General features: G+C 42.5%; 1 protein-coding gene across 1 annotated transcript in view; it reads left to right on the forward strand.

Moving 5' to 3' along the window:
* The window catches only part of TLL2 (tolloid like 2), a 148,858-nt gene that overhangs the window by 89,242 nt on the left and 39,107 nt on the right, over positions 1-20,509 (forward strand). The window contains exons 4-8 of the mRNA XM_058298668.2: positions 2,232-2,402; positions 3,661-3,778; positions 9,906-10,084; positions 11,026-11,131; positions 18,482-18,606. Coding sequence (XP_058154651.1) covers positions 2,232-2,402; positions 3,661-3,778; positions 9,906-10,084; positions 11,026-11,131; positions 18,482-18,606 — 699 coding nt within the window. The remainder of the gene's footprint in view (positions 1-2,231; positions 2,403-3,660; positions 3,779-9,905; positions 10,085-11,025; positions 11,132-18,481; positions 18,607-20,509) is intronic.

Genomic DNA, 20,509 nt, shown 5'->3' on the forward strand with positions numbered 1-20,509 from the left:
GATTCCAATCAGAAAACAGAAACCACTCTGAGTATTTCAACAGATAGAATTTAATCTACAGAATTTATTTGACAAGTGATGAAAGAACTAAGGAGCTGAATAGGAGATGGTGAGGCGCCCCAGAGCTTGGTAACAACAGTAAGCTGCTGCCACCCTAGGGCTGGAGGAACATGGGCTGTGATCCCAAATCCTGGAGCTGGGTTGCTGGGTAGAAATTAGAACCATGATGGCATCTGGGAACCTGAAGAGAGGTGCTTTCCAGCAGAAGTTGGACCCTGAGAACAGGCACAGAGATGTTTCCAGAGATACCACTGAAAGCAGAGAGGAGAGGAGGAATTTCCTGACTTCTCCCCTTTTTATGTTTCTTGATGCCAGGGTATCCCATTGGCCAAACCGAAGCAGACACTAGAGGTCTAGGGGCCTGAGAAATAGCAGTGCTTGTAATGCAGCTATAGCAGCGTGGAGTAGATGCGACAGAGATGGTAGTGTTACCGGATTTTATTTAGGTTCTTGGCTATGCTGCAGAAATGAATTTCAAGAGCACGAAGGGTGAGTTAGGCCAGTAATTTATTCAGGTAGGAAGGGAAGAGAAATGGGAGAAAATAACAGATCGGGGTCCCCAGATAGAGAGGAAGGGAGTGAAAATGGATAAAGAGGGCTGATTTACAAGCTATAATTCCCCATTATAGATTATAAATGCCCAGGTTTACTTGCATGGCCACGTGGCAGAGGAAACATGGTGAGAGTGATGCACAGAGGGTAGGAACGGGTCCAGAGGCAAGAGAGCAGGGGGAGAGCACTCAGGCCTCATGGTTTGCTTTATAAACTATTAATTATTTCACCCCTTTGCTAATGGCAGGGGAGGGGTTCCACCTGTTTGCTGTTTTGATAGATTACTCCACTCATCAATCCCCTAATGAGGACCCAATGAAAAAGTCCCTAGCGAACACCTGGGGTTATTCCTTGCTCCCAGAAGAAGTCTTTGTTCTGGATAGCAGAATCTTGGGAGTGGGGTCTTCCAGCAGCCATCTTGGGAGTACGGATGTCCACGTGGACTCTCTGCCAGGTTCCAGATCCGTCTATTAATTCCCTATCTTACTAGCCTGCTTCAGTAGGACTCATGTATTGTATGATTCCTTTTATAAGAAATGTCCAGAAGAGGTAAATCCACACGGACAGATTAGGAGGAACAAATAAATGAGGAGCAGCTGCCGATGGACAAGGCGTTGCTTTTGGGGGCAAAGAAAATGTTGTGGAATTGGATAGTGGTGATGATGGTGGCACAACTTTGTGATATACTAAAAACTGCTGGATTGTATACTAAAAAAGGGTGAATATTATGGTATGTGAATCAATTTAAAAAAGAAAAGAGCAGAAGCTAGATTAGGAACAACAGGAAAATATAAAATGAAAATAGAAGTAATAAAGTTAGTAAAATAAAGAAAAAAGAAAAGAATAGTCAAAATCAAAAGCTTATTCTTAGGGGAAAAATATAAATACAAATGAGAAAATACTCCATGTGAGAATAATAAAGGATTCTAAACAAGTAAACTGAAAACAAAACCTTTAATTATCTGAGTGATGAATAAAAATGAATGTGGATCAATTCTTCGGTGACCAAAGGGTTAAGAGATTCTATTCCCTAGGTCTCTCTCTCTTCTATTTCCAGGGGCCCTCAGGCCCAGAACCTTCCTTTGTTCCCCACATTCCTCTCTTAAAAGGGTCCAGACATGCAGAGAGACTGGGAAGAACTGGACAATTTTATGAGGCTTTTGCTTTTATCTTGCAAAGAATGTACTTTCCCAGCATCACTGACTGAGTCACTTTCTTTGTCGTACTGGTCAAATTATTTCCAAAATTTGCAACATTGATGATATTTGGTCATGGCAGAGAATTGACTCTGCTTGTTCCTGCCAAATGCTCACGGCTCCAAGAGAAAGCACACCATTAACTTGGCCCCAAGTTGGACCAAAGGCTGTGAGTTGTCAGGGCCCACCTGATTCTGAGGCCCACTGGCTGCATCTTTCAATGCTGGGAACAAGCCAGAATCCCTCTCATCCTATGCACTTACCTTTCCTCTGACTGGAAAACCACTACCTGGGAGTGAAAACCTTACCAGATCCAGCCCCTTTTGTTATACACATGTTCTAACACTCAGAAATGGAATTAACCTTGATCAGAATACACAAAACTAAAAGGGCAGTGTAAACAGTAATATGACTCTCTTGCAGATGGCAAGGAGAATGCCTTGCTTCCCCAAAACTCCAGGGAAAGGCACCCAAAGACCTGGAATGCTGGAGCTGAGACCTTCTCTACGCGGGTCCGAAGAGCCACAACCTCAAGGACAGAGAGGATCTGGCCTGGCGGGGTCATCCCCTACGTCATCGGAGGGAACTTCACCGGTCAGTTGCCCCCAGACACACCTGCTTTGAGGCTGAGGTTTGTCTCCCTAGGGCGTGAGAGTCCCCTTAGGAAGGACTCAGGTGGGACTGAGCAGATGCCTGGGGCCACAGCAGCTCTCCCCGCTGACTGCTCTGCCTGCCTACAGGGCTGGGTGCTCAACCACTGAGCCATACCTGCTCCCTGAAATTAATTTTATAACGAGCTTTTTTTACACAAGGATATTATGTTATTCTGTAGCTAGTAGACTTGCTATTTGGTAGTAACTGAGCTATGAACAATTTGGACCTAAAATTCCAAGATGTGAAAAAAAAAAAAAAGGACAGCTAAGTTAGTTTTTGTCTGTATGTATGGTTTTGTGGAACAATGACATGATACCACCCCCAGTCTTCCTAGACTGCGATGGAGCTTCTCCCAGCATTTTATTTGCTACAAGGTCATACTAGACCTCAGGCCCCTCACCTTTCTTTCTAATCCCAGACAAATATTTTCTGCATTCTTTTTATACCTTCATGTAAACACTTAATAAAATCTTTCTGGCAGATTCATAGATTTAGAAATGAATGCTTAATGGGTATGCACAACTATCACCCTGAAGTTTACAACTGCTTGATTTCTGCCTTGTGACACTTTACTTGATTTGAAAATTTTTAATCTAAGAAATATGAAGATAGGATCAGAGAAGGTATGAAATCAGCTCGTTTCAAAGGCCTTACAGAAAATTAGGCTTAAGGGTTCCTCAGAGAACTCTGAAACCCGTGCAAGACAACATGCAAATAGATTTTTTAAGAGTACATGGGAGCATTGTCTACAGATATAAAATAAAATGAAGGGGTGGGGGAGGAGGATGTAGAGCTGGTGAGCTGACTGCCACCTCCTTCAAAGGCCTACAGTTTCCATATCGAATAACCTAGGTAAAGTGTTTTAAAATTTAGAAAAATACTTTCAATATAAAGGAAAAGTTGGGAAGCCCAGGATACTTTGAAGGCCTATCCCCCCATCCCTCCAATCCATAAACTCCTTAGTTTCTGGGTTTTGGTAATTCAGTAAATTTATGTTAATATTCTTAGCAAGGGAAATCCTTATTCCTAATGCATTTCCATTCTGGATCATCAAAACAAGTTGTTGTTGTTGTTGTTGTTGTTGTTTGGGGGGTTGTATCATCAGAATTAGCATTATCGTAAGCCAGCATGCTTTAGAGTATCTAGGAAAAGAATGGACCCGCGAGGGAGGTGATGGCCACTTGCTCTGTCATTTCAGGAAGCCAGCGGGCCATTTTTAAGCAAGCCATGAGACACTGGGAGAAGCATACCTGTGTGACCTTCATAGAGAGGACCGACGAAGAAAGTTTTATTGTGTTCAGTTATAGAACCTGTGGGTAAGTAAAGGAAAGCAAGGCTGCCACAGCAGAATCGGAGGGAGACAAATCAGATGATATATGAGTCTCGAATTTTTCTGTCTAAAACCAAGTATTTCCAATGAGTCATGATATGTAGGAGTCCAGGGTTTGCCATAGTTTACCAGCTACATCCCTTCCTCTCAATGAACTCACAATCCAGTGCCAAAGTAGATGCCGGAGATCAAGGGGAAGACTCCAAGAAGACAGGTGGATCTCCTGTTACAAGGAGAGGGAATTGGGGTGCTTCATATGGAGAAACACTTAAGACAGTATTTCTTAAGCTCTCTGGGCTCAGTAACCCCACTGAGACTCTGTTGAGGCTCTGGCTTTCTTCTCTCATATATGGATGTATATATTTGCAAAATTCTACATTTAATTTTAGGAGTTCCATGGGCTCATCCTTAACAGATTTCCTATAGAAAGCATAACATATAATAAGATGAGTGGATGGTGATTAAATTGATCTGTTTTGCCAATAAATGTAAATGTGAAATACTCTCCGACTGAAAGAAAAAGATTCCCAAATCAGTTCAAAACCAAAACCCAACTACATGTTCTCCACACGAGATAACTACTAAAGAAAATGACTAAGAAAGATGAAGCACAAGAAGAAAGGCATATTAACAAATAATAAAAAAAAAGAAAGCTGGGTCATAAAATTAGTTATAGATAAAGGTTTTGTTGTTTTTGTGAGTTTTTTTGTTGTTTTGTTTTTAAAGTCAGAAAATGATTTAAAAGAAGACAAGTCCCTTTAAATAAGAAAGTATACAAATTATAATGAGGATATAACTGTCATAAATCTTTATGCACCAAATAGCATATAATTAAGAGTCATAAAACAAGCTCCAGGGAATTCAAGGAGAAATCAACAGAAACACCAGCAGCAGGAAACCTTATTCCTTTCTGTTAGCTCAAGGATATCAATGTCAAGTTGACCAAAAAATAAGTGTAGTTTTGTAGAAGATCTGAAAAAATATAATGAACAGAGCCAATTCTATGGATCTATCAGATTGTATAGCCTGATAAAAGGAAACACGTATTTTTTAAAAGTTCTCATTGAATATTTACGATTTTAATTAGGCTTTAAGAACACTCAAGTGGATTTGAAAAGGCAGAAATAGCATTAGAATATTCTTGGTTGCAAAGCAATGAAACTGGACATAATGACATAATAACAAAAAGAGACAACACCCTCTCCATTATCTGATAAGTTAAAAACTCTCTTTTTAACAAGGAAATCAGGTTTAAATCACAGAATGTCAAGATAAAAAACAATAATGAAAACCCTTCAGTTCAAAACTTGAGAGTGGCTTAAGCTATGTAAAGACAAAAATCCATCAGCAATTAAGGAAGAATGACAATAAAATCTTCAATTTAAAGAAGTTGGGGGAAAAAAGAAAGAAAACCAGTCACCACAATAAAATAAACCTAATGAGAACACAAGGAAACAGACAAGGTAAAAACATTATAGGACTGTTAAATAAATTCAAAAGTAAGTTCTTTGAACAAACAAACAAAAAACCATAAACAACTTGTTAGTCTAAGACGAAAAAAGTGACAGTGCAGACATACACAAAATTAGAAATGAAAATGGAGAAATAGCCACAGAGTCAGCAGAATTATAAAACAGTGTTTTGCAAAAGTCTAGGGCAAAAAGTGTGAAAATCTGGACAATGTGAATGGCTTCAAGGTAAATATAGAGTTACTGGCACAGACCAGTAACTTTGAAAGAAGTTGAAAAAACGAGGAAGAAAAGTTATTTCCTACAAAGCACCAAATCCAGGGTTTCACAGATGAATTCTTTCAAATCGTCAAGAAACAGATTTTTTTCCCTAGTACAATTTAAACTCTGTAGAGCATAGAGAAAGAAAAGCATTTCCTAATTACTTTTAGGGCACCATCATGGCACTGCCACACAAACCTGACAAAGATGGCACCAAAAAAGAGAAAACCCTATACTTATCTCACTTAAGAATGGCCATGTAGAATCCTAAATAAAAAGTTCGCATGTAGAATTCAGCAGTGAAATAAAAGAGTAGGTTGCTACAACATAAACTATAATTCATGCTGTGTAGCAATGCTCCAAAATGTACTCATCAAATGCAGTGAATATACCACACTAATGAAAGAAGTTGTCAATGTGGGAGGAGTGGGGGTGTGGGGAGTGGGGTATATGGGAACCTCTTATATTTTTTAATGTAACATTTTGTGATCTATGTATCTTTAAAAACAATTTTTTTTAAATGAGGAAAAAAAAGAAAGAGTGGGTTGCCAAATAAGTTATCTAAGAAACCATGACTAGTTTAATATTAAGAAATCTATTCATATAATTCACTGTATTGCTAGGTCAAAGGGAAAAGCAATATTTATATCTCAATGAATGAGATGCTAAAAATGCATCGGAAACAATTCAACATGCATCTTTTTTGTTTTAAAAAGTAGAAGAGGAATAGATCTTTAATTACAAAAAATAAATACTATAAATATAACCCTATTTATAATAAATATTTCAAACCAAAAGCCAATATTACGTTTATCAGTGATAATCCTAGAAGCATTCTCATTAGAATCAGAAAAAAGGTGAAAATGTCCATGATCACTACCATTTTTTAACATTTTTTTGGAAATACTAGCTACTAAATTTGGATAAGAGAAAGAAATAAAGACTTTGAACATCGGCAGGAACAAAGGCAACATTTGCATTGTTTGAAGCGTGTTGATCATATGCCCAGAAAACCCAGAAACTCAGCTAAAAAGCTATTAGACAGAAAAAGAGAATCCATTAAGGTGACTGGTTACAAAATTAATGATCAAAAAGTTACTTGCTTTTCTTCATACATGAAATGATGTTATACTTTTATAATGGGAAAATGTCTTGGTCCTAATAGAAACATAATATATATATCTAAGAATAAACTTAACAAAAATACAAAAATGTGCCAGGCATATAAGAAAAAAGTGCTAAACCTCGGAGAAATCTTAAAAAAAGCAAAAATGGAAAGACAGTCCATTTTCTGGCCTAGGAATATTCGACATAGTAAAAACGTCAGTATTTCCTAAAATAATCTACAAATTCACGCCATTCTGATTTAAACAACATCATCTATCTATGTGTGTGCATGTGTGTGTGTGTGTGTGTGTATGATACTAGAGTTTATCTGGAGAGATAACCATGTAGAAACAGCCAAGAGAAAACAGTAAGGGAAAGGGGGAGGAGAGGGGATTATGAGTAGTAGTCTGGTGGGTATTCAATGATATAGGATATTAAAATGCAAAGTAAAGGTAGTTAAAACAGTTTGGAACTTAAGAAGAAAGTAGATGTATGAAACAAAAAAGAGTTCAAAAATATATAAATTGAGATGGCATTTCAAACTAGGAAAAGCAGACAAAGAGTCCATTGTATGTATTTGAATATTGGGATGATTGTGTAGATCATTGGGAAAAAATAAAGTTGGATTCGTACCTCACTTCTTACACCAAAACCAATTCTAGCGTCATCCCAGTTGGGCATTGTGTTGGGGGCTGGCCGCCCCACCCTCCGAGGGGCCCGGGTAGAGGCAGCAGGGACGCTAACTCTAGCAGGGGAGTTGAAGAGGAATGACTGGTTTCTGTGCAAAGCCAGCTGCTTGTTAAAGAGGTTGCAGAACTTGAAGTTGATTTGCTTTGTACATGTGAAGTATATTTTGCCAATTCGAACCAGCTTCATTGCTTTCAGCTAGCTGTAAACTGAGCTGAGGGTTACTACCAGAGTGGAAAATTTCTACTTAAAACTGAAATTCCTGATGTGTACAACATGGTGCCTCCCAAAGTAAAATGCTGGATCACAATCTGTTCTCCCAGCATCATAGAGACAGATGGAATATGTCGAAGTTTACCGAGTAAACAGTCACTTGATGGCCCTGGCTGAGCCCCCACCAGAATATTACAGGGTGTTGTTTAGGGATTAAGCTTTTCATTTACTGATCGTTTGAATTTTGATGATCCATTGAGTGTTGAAGCCACAGAACATCATTTGCTGGACAAAGAATGCTTCTGGAATAAAGTTTGAGTACATTAAAATTTACCCCACATGGCCTTGAGAAGATCACAAGGCCATGGATTCTGATATAAATGTGCCTTACTTAAAACAACAGGGCTAAACCCTCCTCTCCCCCACCCCACGCCTCCCTCTCAGTCTTACTGGATTGTGCTAGTCCTGGGACCACATGGTCCTGGAGAAGAAAAACTTCCTAACTGTTCCTTTTAGATGGAGAATTCAGCATAAATATGTCAAGATATATTTTGGGTTCTACAGAGTTGTCTGCTTACATTAACAGGTCCACTTTTTTGAAACTATGATTTAGGCTTTTGATGAAATTTTTGAGATGTTTTAATGAACTCAAAAATGAAGGCTGAGCTTGCTTACCTCTTTATCAAACAAATCTGTTTTCTGCACAAGTGATGCTAATGATGCATTCAATGAAACACTGGCTATAAGAAACTCACTAAAAACTGTGTGTGAATTCTCTTAGCTTCTACCATTAATGTTGGCCCTGCCTTGGTGTCATGAAACTTCCCAGACTGCGTAGAATCATTTACTGTATACCTCTTAGTGAAACGTGTATTTTATTTAACGTAAGTGAAAACAAACATTCTAGAAAAAAGAAACAATGAAGGAAACAAGGGTGGATTTATTTAAAATCTTGGAGCATGGGTGGCCTTTCTAGGCAGGGCATAAAAAAGGTAGGCATTTTTTAACATTAAAATTTAAAACTTCTATATGACAAAAACAAAACAAGACAATGCATAAATAAAAAAGCCTAATGACAACTTGAAAACAAAAAGAGTCATTTCACTAATTTACAAAGGGCTCTCACAAATCAATGAAAGATAAATGACCCAAAAGAAAACTAGAGAAAGATGAGATCATACAGTTCACAGGAAAAAAAATATATATATATGCCCCATAAGATATATGAAAACCTTCCCAACTTCAATATACTAAAATATCATTCTTCACTTATCTGATTAGCAAAAATAGTTTGACTGGTATTGCCCAGAGTGTGGGGAAAATAGGACTTAAAAATATACTATTAGTGGACATTTAAATAGATACAACATTTCAGGAATACAATTTGACAGAATCTATCAAAATTTCAGATGCACATACCCTTTTACCCTCTAATTCCATTGCTAGGAATTTACCTATCATGCACTATTGAAAGTCAGGATTTCTTTGTGGGTTTGTTCATTTGTGCCCTCTCCCCTGCTCCCAGTTTCATTTGAATTGTAAAAACTGGAGTCAGCCTAAATATACATTAAAAGGAAGCTGGTTAAATAAATTTTGGTACTATGCAGCTTTGGAAAAAATGAGGGAGGTTTATATGTGCTCTTATAAAATGTCTCTAAATTAAAGAGGAAAAATGGCAAGATACAGAACAACACTCATAGTGTATTTGTATAATTTAAAGTATAGCTTTATATATTTATGGCTATATAAATGTGCTAAAAGTTTCTGGAATGTCTCCCAAGAAACCTAACAATGGTTATCTTTGGCTAAAGAGATTGGAAGTGGGGGTGAGAGACTTAAAGTTTCATTTATTCCTTTGATCTATTCAATCTTTTGTAATATGGATTTCTTTTCATGTTTAATAGAGGTTATTTGGGTGGTGGAATTATAAGCCATTTAAATTTTCTTTTTACCTTTATATATAAAGGATAACAATAAATATTTGATAAAACAGCTCTACCCCAAAGGGGAGTCATCTGATAATGGTACCAAGCTCTGTGCTTCACAGACTTTCAGCTGCCTCCTTCCCATCTTACCTCCCTGTCATCAGAGAGGGTCCTGCAGAGCCTCTGGTACCTCTGGGGAGTGAAGGGCAGTAGAATATGTGCTTTATTCCAGGAAGAGAGGTGACAGCTTTCTTCGGCTTTTCAAAAGGATCCACAACCATCAAAAAGGTCAAGAATCATTTTTGGAGGGAATTTCTGCCTTGGGTAGAAAGTTGGAGGAGATCGTTTTCACCTCTGAGACTCCGTGTCACATGTGCACACACACACAGGGAGGCCCTTGCCTCTTGATAGTCTCTGACCTGCTGACCTGGGTGTTTCTACAATTGTCCAGCTGTTGTTCCTATGTTGGGCGCCGAGGAGGAGGACCGCAGGCCATATCCATCGGGAAAAACTGTGACAAGTTTGGCATCGTGGCTCACGAACTGGGCCACGTGGTTGGGTTCTGGCATGAACACACGCGGCCAGACAGAGACCAGCATGTCACCATCATCAGAGAAAACATCCAGCCAGGTAAGGAGGTCTAAGTGGAGTCCGGAAGCCACCAGCCAGAGAATTGGATCCAGAGGGTCAGGAAGGACTGAAGGGGAGGGGGGACAACCCTGTTGGCAGGTCTTTGTCCCAGCACAGCCATGGTCCATCTGTGGCCCTTCCCGGGGCAACACATGCCATGGCTTGTAGGTTATGGCAGTAGCAAGAATGATTTTCCAAGTTCTAAAAGTCAGTGAAACCCAATTCCATTTCCAAAATGGACGGAATTGACCAGGAGACCATTGAAGCATCAAAGCTGATAAGCCAAAAAAAAGGGATCTCCTGGTTGCTTTTATGAGAGTCATTTTTCCTGAGTTAGGCAATATATCTTTCTGAAACTGCAGTACAATTAGGACATACGTACATGAAAAATAGTTCTTCTTTGTAGAAATAAAGCATGTTCTGCCCCAAAGCAGATAAAGTGCCTAGATTTTTTTAAATGCCGATGTTAAGTAACTTTGTATAGACATTCATATTGAACATGAAGGTAGCTGATTTAATACTGTGATTGCCTTAAAAATGCTTTTATGTGTTTGAATTGTGAACTATTTGAGATTGAATTTGACTCTGATTTGTTTTCTTTTGTTTCTTCAATTGTATAGAGATCTTTTAATTTAATTTAATTTAATTTAATTTTGGGCAAGCTGATCAATAACCTATCTGTCTGCAAAGTTAGTGTGAGAGATTCAAGTGAAAGGGAGGGGTATGTAGCGGTGAGGTTGAGAGAACATAGGGCTTGTTCTAAGTTTCAAATTTCCTGTCTACTAAAAGCAACAAGAACAACAACATAACACCTCTTATTTGATAACTCACTAATTATTGGAGACCCAGGAAGTTGCTATGGGCCCTCCTTCTCCCTCCTCTGCCTCCTTTCAGGTGCCTGCCTTGGTTTTCAAGGGCCTTAACAGAGTGTTGTGTCACAGGTCAGGAGTATAATTTCTTAAAAATGGAAGCTGGGGAAGTGAGCTCTCTGGGAGAGACGTACGACTTTGACAGCATCATGCACTACGCCCGGAACACCTTCTCAAGGTCGGAATCTATAGTTATGCCTCGTCTGTGTTTTACTGTGCCTGCCACAGGCTTGGGTCAGATTCCTGGAGGTTTGCAGAGAGTTGGTCTCTGCATGCTGCTAGCACGGTTGACGTGTCTGTCCTTGAAATACAGTGGCCTCTGGGCTGCAGTGAAATATAATCTAATCAGTTTCCTGCTAATAAGATTGAATCCCATTGTGAAGCCAGTGTTCCGTCATGCCCTAATGTCACAAGCAGCAAACTGGAAAAGGGAAATTATCAAGAGGTTGGCTGGGATAATACCTTTATAGCCTCTGTGTAAAATTTCCAGTGCGTGGGAGAATCTTCTCAAGCACATCCTATATGTAAGCAAGGTGGCACCCACTAGTTCACCTAGAAGAAATTTAGTTTATTGGAAGTGTCAGAGCTGGGAGGGGTTATAAATCACCTATGCATTTTAGAGAGGAAGAAATTGAGGTTCCAAGCCACTTGAGGGCACACAGGTAGCTGGGGTTGGAGTGAGAGTGAGGATTCAGGTATACTGCCTGCTGGTTGCAGCTGATGGCAGCTGGTATACCTAAGTGTGACTGAGCCAAATGTTTGCAGCTGGCATCAGCAGGGGCTGTTCTGATGAGTTAGTGCTGTGCTGTAGCAATTATTATATTTTCAAAACTGCCCCTCCTTCTATACCACAGAAGTGATACACATATAGGCATTTTTTCTTCTAGTCTCAGTTTTGTATGTCTTTCCTATGCATCAGTTATAGGAAACACATGGCATCTCTTGATTTCTCTTGGAAAGTTTTCAGTCTCCTCCTGAAATCAGTTTGTTTGCTTATTTATTTACTTAATCATTCAAAAAAGATTTGAGGTGATTTCTAATACACAGTACAACAAGGATAAAAAATAGGTGAGGAAACTGGGGGAGAAAGAAGGGGAAAAAATAAGGAGAGACAACTAAGTTGAAGACTGGAGTAAACTTTGTGTTTAGAATAAATGTCATAAGGTCACACTTTGTTAAGATTGGCTGCCAGTTCTGTCCTGAGCTTCTTAGCATTCACAGCAAAGAGAGAAACAATACACTTCATAAGTCCCTTTGTCCATAAAGATTAAATGAAGCCATTTGTTCAGGAGATACACAGCTCTTGAGAGTGAAAAAGAGGCTTCTTGGTTCTTAGGTAAGGTTGCTGAAGGTTACCTGTTGATGAGGTCATAGAATTGTGAGAAAGATCTTTCAGACCTCACATCCCAGGTTCTCTGGGGGCACTGTTTCTCTGGTCACACAGTTGAATTAGTTATGGTTTCTATCTTGCACCCAGGAAGAATCTCCCCAGAACTCTAATGGGGCAGAGGGGGTTGTTGATGTCAGTGTTTTTGAACAACACTCTTCTGTCATGTGGATGAGCCACCACGGACTTTTGTCTCCTTGCTTTTTTTCAGAAGATACAAGGGTACCATAGTATAGTGAAGAGACCACCAGAATGAGCTTTGGAGTCTGGATTCTAGTTCTCATTCTTCCACCAACCTTTGTTGTTGGGGGAGGTATAGATAGTAATTAGATGCATGGGCTCTGGAACCTGACCTCTGGGTTCAAATACCATCTTTGTGTGATTTGATCAAACCTCCATCTCCCTAGCCTCTGTTTCCTCAAGAGACAGTTGGACTAGATGTTCTCTAAGCTCATTCCAGCTCAAACATTCCATGTAATTTCTTGATCTGGTGCAGATAGGTGGGACATTGACAGATGTGATCTCATTCATCGCCATACTGGAATTCAACAGTACTTCCTCTTCTGGAATCTAACAAGACTCCTCTTCTAGATTGGGAAACTGAGACTTTGAGGGATCCACTCTGGGGGGTGTATGGGAAAGGCTCAGGAAGCCAATGGAATGGGCAGGATGAGAGCTTACCCTGCAGGTGTCAGAGGTGGGATGCTTGGGCTGAACTGGCTGTTGAGTTTGAGAAAGGGTGCAAGGAATAGCCAGGTCTCACCATATCAGGGGTTTCATGCTGTTGATTTTGTCAGGGAGCCAGTGTCAAGTTGGCTGATGTGAGAAACCTGTACCTTGAGTCTTGTTCCTATCACTGTTATAACTCTTTGAATTGTTTTAGAATGTATCTATTGCTTTCCCCTCTCCCATCTCTAGACTGAGCTCCTTGAGGACAGAGACTGTCTCACTCTCTTCTGTCCCTAGCACTTAACACAGTGCCTGGTACATAGTAGGTGTTCAGTATATATTTGTTAACTAAATAAATTAATAAATGAGTAAGAGGGGACAGGTAACCCTGCAATGCCAGGGAATAGGAGAGGTAGGAAATTTCCCTTATCCTTATTACAATCTTTTCTATACTTACAAATGCAGTGGTGGCTTCATTAAGGAAAATCTTAATAGTATAATATCCACTATGTTGACCATTTTTGATAAATTAATAACAAATGGGTCTTACGAACGCCACTTCTCTGTGCCCACCACGTGCCAGTTAATGTGAAGATCTGTGAAACCAGCAGCCAGGAAGGGACATGGACAGCATTCTTGTCTTTTTTTTTTAAACATATATTTCTTTTTTTTTTTTCTTTGATCCTTAGCTCAAAATCCCACCTCTTTGGCCCTCTTGGAGATAACCACTATTAGTAATACTGTCAGTGAGAACCATTTTATCAATCCAGATCAGCACAACCTTTTGGGGCCCAACCCATGAAATAATTCCTCATCAAAAGTTCCCAGAATTCCTAGGGGGAAGAATGACAAGGTGGTTGGTACCTGGGGGTCATGGGCAGCTACGAATGGAGGAGCTGCACTGAAGGCACTGAAGGTAGGCAGACTTTCCCTTCTGCTACTGTCACCTTATGCATTGCTGTGGAACAATCTACCCCCTAACTTAGTGGCTTCAGCAGTGACTTATTAGGTTTTACAATTCTGGGGGTCAGCCGGGCTCATTCTTCTGTGTTCTTGCCTGGGATCACTCACACAACAGCAGCCATCTGATGACTTGACTGGGCTGGGGAGTCCAAGATGGCCATTCATGCCTGGCATCTGGCACTGGCTATCTGATGGGGCCCCTTTGTTCTCCTTCATGGGTCCTTTTACCCCCCAGGAGGCTAGACTGGGCTTTTCACAGCATGGGGTCTCAGTTCTGAGAGATCAGGCCCAAAGCTGTAAGCCTCTTACGGCTCAGGTTCCAGACCTGTACGGCATCAATTCTGGCACATTCTGTTGGTGAAAGCAAGCCACAAGGCCAGCACAGATTCAAGCAAGCGGCAATACAGACTCCGCCTCTTGATTGGAAAAGCAGCAGCTTCACATTGCAAAAGAATATGGCTATCAGGTAGAGTAATTTATTATTGTAATGATCCACCACTGCTACGTTCTCACCTCTGTTCAAGAATTCCACATGATTTTGGCAAATCTGTCTTGTAGCAGGTGGATACCCACACTGGCCTTACTGCTGATTTTCTGCACGGAATTCCAGAAAACTGCTTTGTTCAGAGGGGCTTCTGTCAAAGCTATCCTTTACTGGTGGGCTTTCCTGGCACTTTGTCAAAACTGTCCTCCATCCCTAAATCCATGCTGTTACTCCTGGTCACACGTCCCCTAGAGCCAGCCTGCACTGTGTCTTTTTTTCTGTAAAAGAGCAGAAAATAACCTACAGAACATGTGCTCATCTGGGGAGTAAACGCTTTCCAATCTCTGTGTCTCCCTTGTCTTTACAAATGAGCTGTCTCCTTCCAACTGTATCGGCTCTAGTTCATTGCAGTGCTCCTCCACTCCCCCCTTGTTTGGACCTGCACTGTGGGGAGTGGTGTCTTGGAGATTTTGTTGGGCAAAGGTCCAAGAGATGAGGAGACAGTCTCTGGTATAGGAGCAGCTTTGTTTGGAGAACTCAGAGCTGACAGTTTTATTCCCTATCTGCCAAACTCTTTCTTAGTTTAGAAGAATGTAAATGCTAAGAGTTTCCTTACATAAAAGGGGGACCATTATTGCAGTGGTTTACACAAGGGATGTCTCTGGTAGTAAACATCTTCCAGAGCCTGCCGCCTCTCTGGAAGCTTGGGGATGTGGTGGGGGGGGGAGGCCCAGCACAAAGAGCTGTCTGAGTATGAGCTGGTGTTCTCACTATTTTTGATTTTTGAAGTCTCCGATTTTCTTAATTCTAACATTTATCTAATACATATCTAATACATATTGCCAAGCCTACGGTAGCTTGGGCAGTGGGAAACACCGGTTGGAAGGAGGAAGATATCAGGAAGTGGGCTTCAGGCCTGCCTGGCTTCAGTGGTTTGCTCTCCAGACTGGCTTTGTACGCTGGGCGAGTCACAGAAGCTCTCCAAGCTTGGCTTTCTCACTTGGAGAGCAGGAGCCATAAGAATGATGGCACGTGCTTCCTGGGGGCTTATGAGAGTTAAATGGATGGTGCATGGAAAGTGCCCAGCCCAGGGCCTGGCACGTGGGAAGGTCCATGGAGGCCCAGTGGGTGGAAGGGGGCATTCTCCTCACCATGGGTCCACTGGCACAGCTGTCTCTGTGGTGTGGTCATTGACAGATTCAGTTGGCTGGGGTTGCTTAGATGTGGTGGTGATCCTTGTGTTTCATGCTGCAAACTTCCTTTCTTCAGAGGAACCAAGACAGTAATTACAAATGGACAAATCTTGTTAGGGTAGAAGTGTCTATTTCTCGAATAGTAGGTGATGGAATTTAGAATTTTATGTGGAATCTTCCATTCCTTGGTATAAAACTTGATCAAGTTGCTGAGTAATTTGGACCAAATATACCACTCAAGTTTTCTAGAGGATTCTGGACCCAGAGATGAAGCAATAGGAATTGGAGAAAGACTGGTCAGGGATTAAATGTTGGCTATAGTCATGCTAAAAAGGAAATCAGAAAAGTTCTAGACTCCTGCATGCTAATGCTAGAAAGAAGGTGAGCTTGAAGGCCCAATTAGAAAGAAGTGTACCCAAAACCAGAAAGATAACAAAATGATGTAATCAAGAGGAAATGGGGAAAAGATATAATTTCCAAGGTGGTGCACAATTTAGAGAAAAAAGTCTTTAGAAGAGAGAGAGAGGGAAGTAAAAGAGAAAGAAGAATGTGCAGCTAGTTGCTAGTACAGCTAGTAGCTAGGTTATGTGTGCATTTTCACATTTCCCTTGGATGTGGGTAACTTTCTTGCAAGATCTTTTGGTGACAGCATCCTGTCTTGGCTGTATAATTTAATTCAGTCAGTGTTTCTTGAGATGACAGTCCCAGAGGGCACAGAGACGAAGGCCCCAGTGGGTCCCCTTGAGGAACTTACTGATTAGCAAGGAGGACAAATACCACCTCTCCCCCAAAAACAAGACTACAGTATGATAAGAATGACAAATGAGGTAGCCCAGAGGACAGAATGGTCAATTAAGGATGTGGGAGGGGGTAAGAAGCGTTTTTGAGAAGACTTCAAAGGAAAAAGCATCTGATTGGGTTTTGGAGAAGGATCAGCAGTTTGTGGAGTGGACAGGGGCAGCTGGGCTGCTCAGGCAGAGAACTGCATGTGCAAGGGCATATTTGGAGCCTAGAGGGAGTTCGGTGTTGCTTAAAGTCAAGAGCAAGGTGGAGATGCCTGGAGGTGGGGCTGGGGAGGAAGGCAGAGCCAAAGGGGCTGGTGAGCCAAGTCATCTACAGTCGGGAAGGGTTCTCAGCAGAGAGGGGCTTGTTTATTCTCATGTTTCGGGACACACGTGTTGGCAGTGCTGTAGAGGGTGGAGGTGGCTTGGTCTCCAGGGAGGCAGGCTGGTGAAGAAGTATTGGAAAGAGTTCAGGAAGGGGACACTGATGGCCTGAGCTAAGGCATAGGTCTGGAATTGAGGGGGAAGGTCTGGATTCAAGGGATACACAGAAGGTGCAAAGGGCAAGACCTGGTGACTGCTTTCAACAAAGGAGTGTGCAGGAGAAGGAGGAGCTGAGTGGGCCTTTGGGTTTGGTTTCAAGAGATAAGGGCCATGAGACAAGGAGGAGCAGAATAGAATCAATTTGGTGTTGATTGTTGGATATAAGGTGCTGGCAGGATAGTCCAGTGGCAGTATTATAGGCATTTGCATAAATGGATCTGGGGCTTGGCAGGTGGTTCCCGGCTGGAAGCAGAATTAGCTGTCAGCCTAGAGGCGGTGGTTAAAAGCCAGAGGAGCAGGAGCATGGAAAAGCAGAACGAAGATAGAGGTGGCAGAGGCCTGAAGAACAGGAAAGGGCAGCAGAGGCCTGAAGAACAGGAAAGGGCAGCAGAGGCCTGAAGAACAGGAAAGGGCAGCTGAGGACTGAAATGTGACCATTCTTGTCGTCAAGTGGTAGGTGAGCAGGGACCTTTGCTGGAGAAATCAGATTGCAGTGGGATTGAGGAGTGACGAGAGGTGAGCAACCAGATGGGACAGAGACAGGAACTTGTTAAAAAGGGAAGGAAAGAAACACGGTGGTACCTGGAAAAGACCTGATCTCCAGGAGAAACCCTGAATGGAGAGTCTGGAGGCAGAGGCAGAAGATCGGGAATGAATTAGGCCACAGCCTGGAGGGGGGCCTGGGCCTGTGCTCAACCTGGAGTCTCTGCTTCTTCACTTTAGAGATGAGACTGCCACTTCAGATTTCATTCACTTAGGGATGGAATAAAATGTTAGAGCTGGAAGGGGCTGCCATGATCATCCAGGCCAATCTCTTTTTTGTTCAGAGGGATAAACTGGGGCTCAGAGAGGGGACGGGACTTGTCCAAGCTCTCTCGGGTGGCAGAGCCAGGCCTTGCATAGAAATCTCTAGCTCAGGGGTCTTTCCACTGCCTCATGTTCTATGCATTCTATGGATTCATCTAATTTTTTATTTTTTTGCCCCAACCTCTGATTCCCATCGTTTAATCAGCACGTACTGCCCAGCCCCTGAGACTCTCACATTGTCCGGGTCTCTGAGCTCTCCCGGGGCCTCTCCAACACCCTGGCACTGTACTGCCCATCGCACAACTCCGGGGGGCCCTCACGGTGTCATTTCTGAAGGCTCCTCTCTGCAGTTGTGCAATACAGTGACCCTGGGGCCTGGACCTGTTGGGGGCTTTGCAGTAATGCCCAGTACACATCAGTGAGGGCGCACTTAGGCCATTGGGCTAGGGTGTATTTTTAAACTTGGCAGAGTCATTTTCCCATTGGAAAGTGAGTGGGCAGCGGATGAAATGGAATGCTGAACTGCAAGCACAAGTGTAGGAAACCTCTTCAGGCCTGCCAGCCTGGCAGAGGCAGGCCAGGGGGTAGGGATGGTGAGGGATTTATGGGCAAGGAGATGAAGACTGTAAATCCAAGCACTGATGGCCTGACAGCCTCGACTTTTCTCTCCACTCCTTTCTTCCTTTCGTTCTCCTTGTAGAGGAGTTTTCTTGGACACCATCCTCCCCCGCCGAGATGACAATGGCGTCAGGCCAACCATTGGCCAGCGTGTGCGGCTCAGCCAGGGAGACATAGCTCAAGCCAGGAAGCTGTACAAATGCCCAGGTAACTATGAACTGTGGTGATTCCCGGGGCCTCCCTCCCTCCCGTGCTGCACAACTCAACTGCTGTTTGCAAACATGCCCCCTTGGTGGGAAAACAACAGCTTGGTAGCTGTAATTTCTGGTGTGCTTCTGTTGGGAGGTGCTAGACAGTGTAAGAAGTTGAAATGGCAAAATGTTTACCATCGTGAGGAGAAGAGCAGGTCTTGTAGCCTGCAGCTTTACTGGTGGGAGGCTGTTGGAATTCTCTGGCAGAGTCTTGGAGTTCAAAAGAGGAAGAAGGCTGAGTGGAGCACTTGGTGGAAGAGGTCCAGTGCAGTGTGCCCCTCTCCTTTCTATGGGAATAGGGGGTATGGGTTTGGCAGAACAAAGTCCAAGGGGTTTTCTTTGGGGAAGGCACACCATGAGGAAGAGTGTTTTGGGGATGGAGGGAGTCAGGTTCCTAAACACTGGAAGGCGGAGGAAGCCTCGGTGCTGTTAGTGAGGTCGTGTCTATGGTCTGGGGCTCTCACAGCCTTCTGGGGTGCTGGTCAGTGGCCGGCAGTGTGCCACTGAGGACCAGCAGATGCCCGCTCCACTGCCAGCTCAGAAGCCCTCTCGCCTTGAATCTTCCCTGCTTGCCTTCAGCATCCTCACATCCACCACTGCCCTGGGAGTGAGTTGTCCAGCTGCAAAGTGCAATTTCACTGGCTGCAGCAGGCAAGGTTTTTACCCCTGATGGGACAGAATAGGTTTTAGTGTTTTGGGGAAGGCAGAAGGAAGTCTCTTACTGATAGGTGCAGGAACCTTTGCCAAACCTCTAAACCATACATGTGATCTGATCACGGGGCAGAATATATGAAATGGGGGCCATCTTAGAAAATCTGGACTGTCACATTGTCAGTCCACTACACAGTCCCACTACTGAGGGAGTGGTGGGCATGCAAAGGGCCACCCAGGTGTCTTTTCATCATGAAACTCTAGGAAACATGTCCTAGTTATTAGGGGACATGCTGGGCCTGAAGTACAGGACACAGATATCATATAACCTTGCTGAATTTAAAGGGAAACCTATGGCATTCCCTGGGAAGTGCCGTAGTATTTATTTAAAATGTACATCCCTTACTTCCCTAAAGGACTCAAGGCAACTGGTAAATACCATGTAACCGCACGGTAATGTCTCTCTCCTTGTAGAATGTTGATGATTATACTAAAATAATTTCCATGAAACCCGTGGGGTGTTGACCACTGGGCATATTCCTCACCATGCCCTGCAGTTGTGCCATAATGTGATTTTTTTTTTTTAGCAAATATTTTTATGTATTTTTTTTTAGACACATAGATTACACAAAATCTTACATTAAAAAATACGAGGTTCCCATATACCCTACTCCCCACCCCACCCCCACTCCTCCCACATCAACAACCTCTTTTCATCAGTGTGGCACATTCATTGCACGTAATGTGATATTGATGCCCCAAAATCCAAGATTTCCTGAGACTGATCCCGGGCTGTTCTCCGTCTATCCCTTCCTGCAGCTCCAGAAAATCTGGAGCTTCAAGTAGCTTCAAGTGGTAACTGAGAGGAGGGGCAGTTGCCCTGAGGAATTGAACGGCAGGTAGGATAGGATACTTGTTTCCTGCACCTTGGGGTGGCCTCATGAGAGGAAGGGCACGCAGCAAATCCATGCCTTTGTCTTAGGGATCTATATCCCTGGGGGTCAGGACAAATTAATGGGAATATTACCACAGACATAGTACTGGGTTCTAGACTCAAAACCGGGCAATTCTCAGATATTCAAGGGCAGACTAGCCAGACTACAGAATATTCCTGCTCCCTGTGCCTCTGGTCATTTTTCTCCTTGTGTTGTTGAGTATGTGGTAGCTTTTTCAGAGGTGAGTAGCACAAAGAAGAGGCAAGATTCAAA

This window comes from Dasypus novemcinctus, chromosome 6 (genome assembly GCF_030445035.2).
Source record: "Dasypus novemcinctus isolate mDasNov1 chromosome 6, mDasNov1.1.hap2, whole genome shotgun sequence".
NCBI classification, from domain to species: Eukaryota; Metazoa; Chordata; class Mammalia; order Cingulata; family Dasypodidae; genus Dasypus; species Dasypus novemcinctus.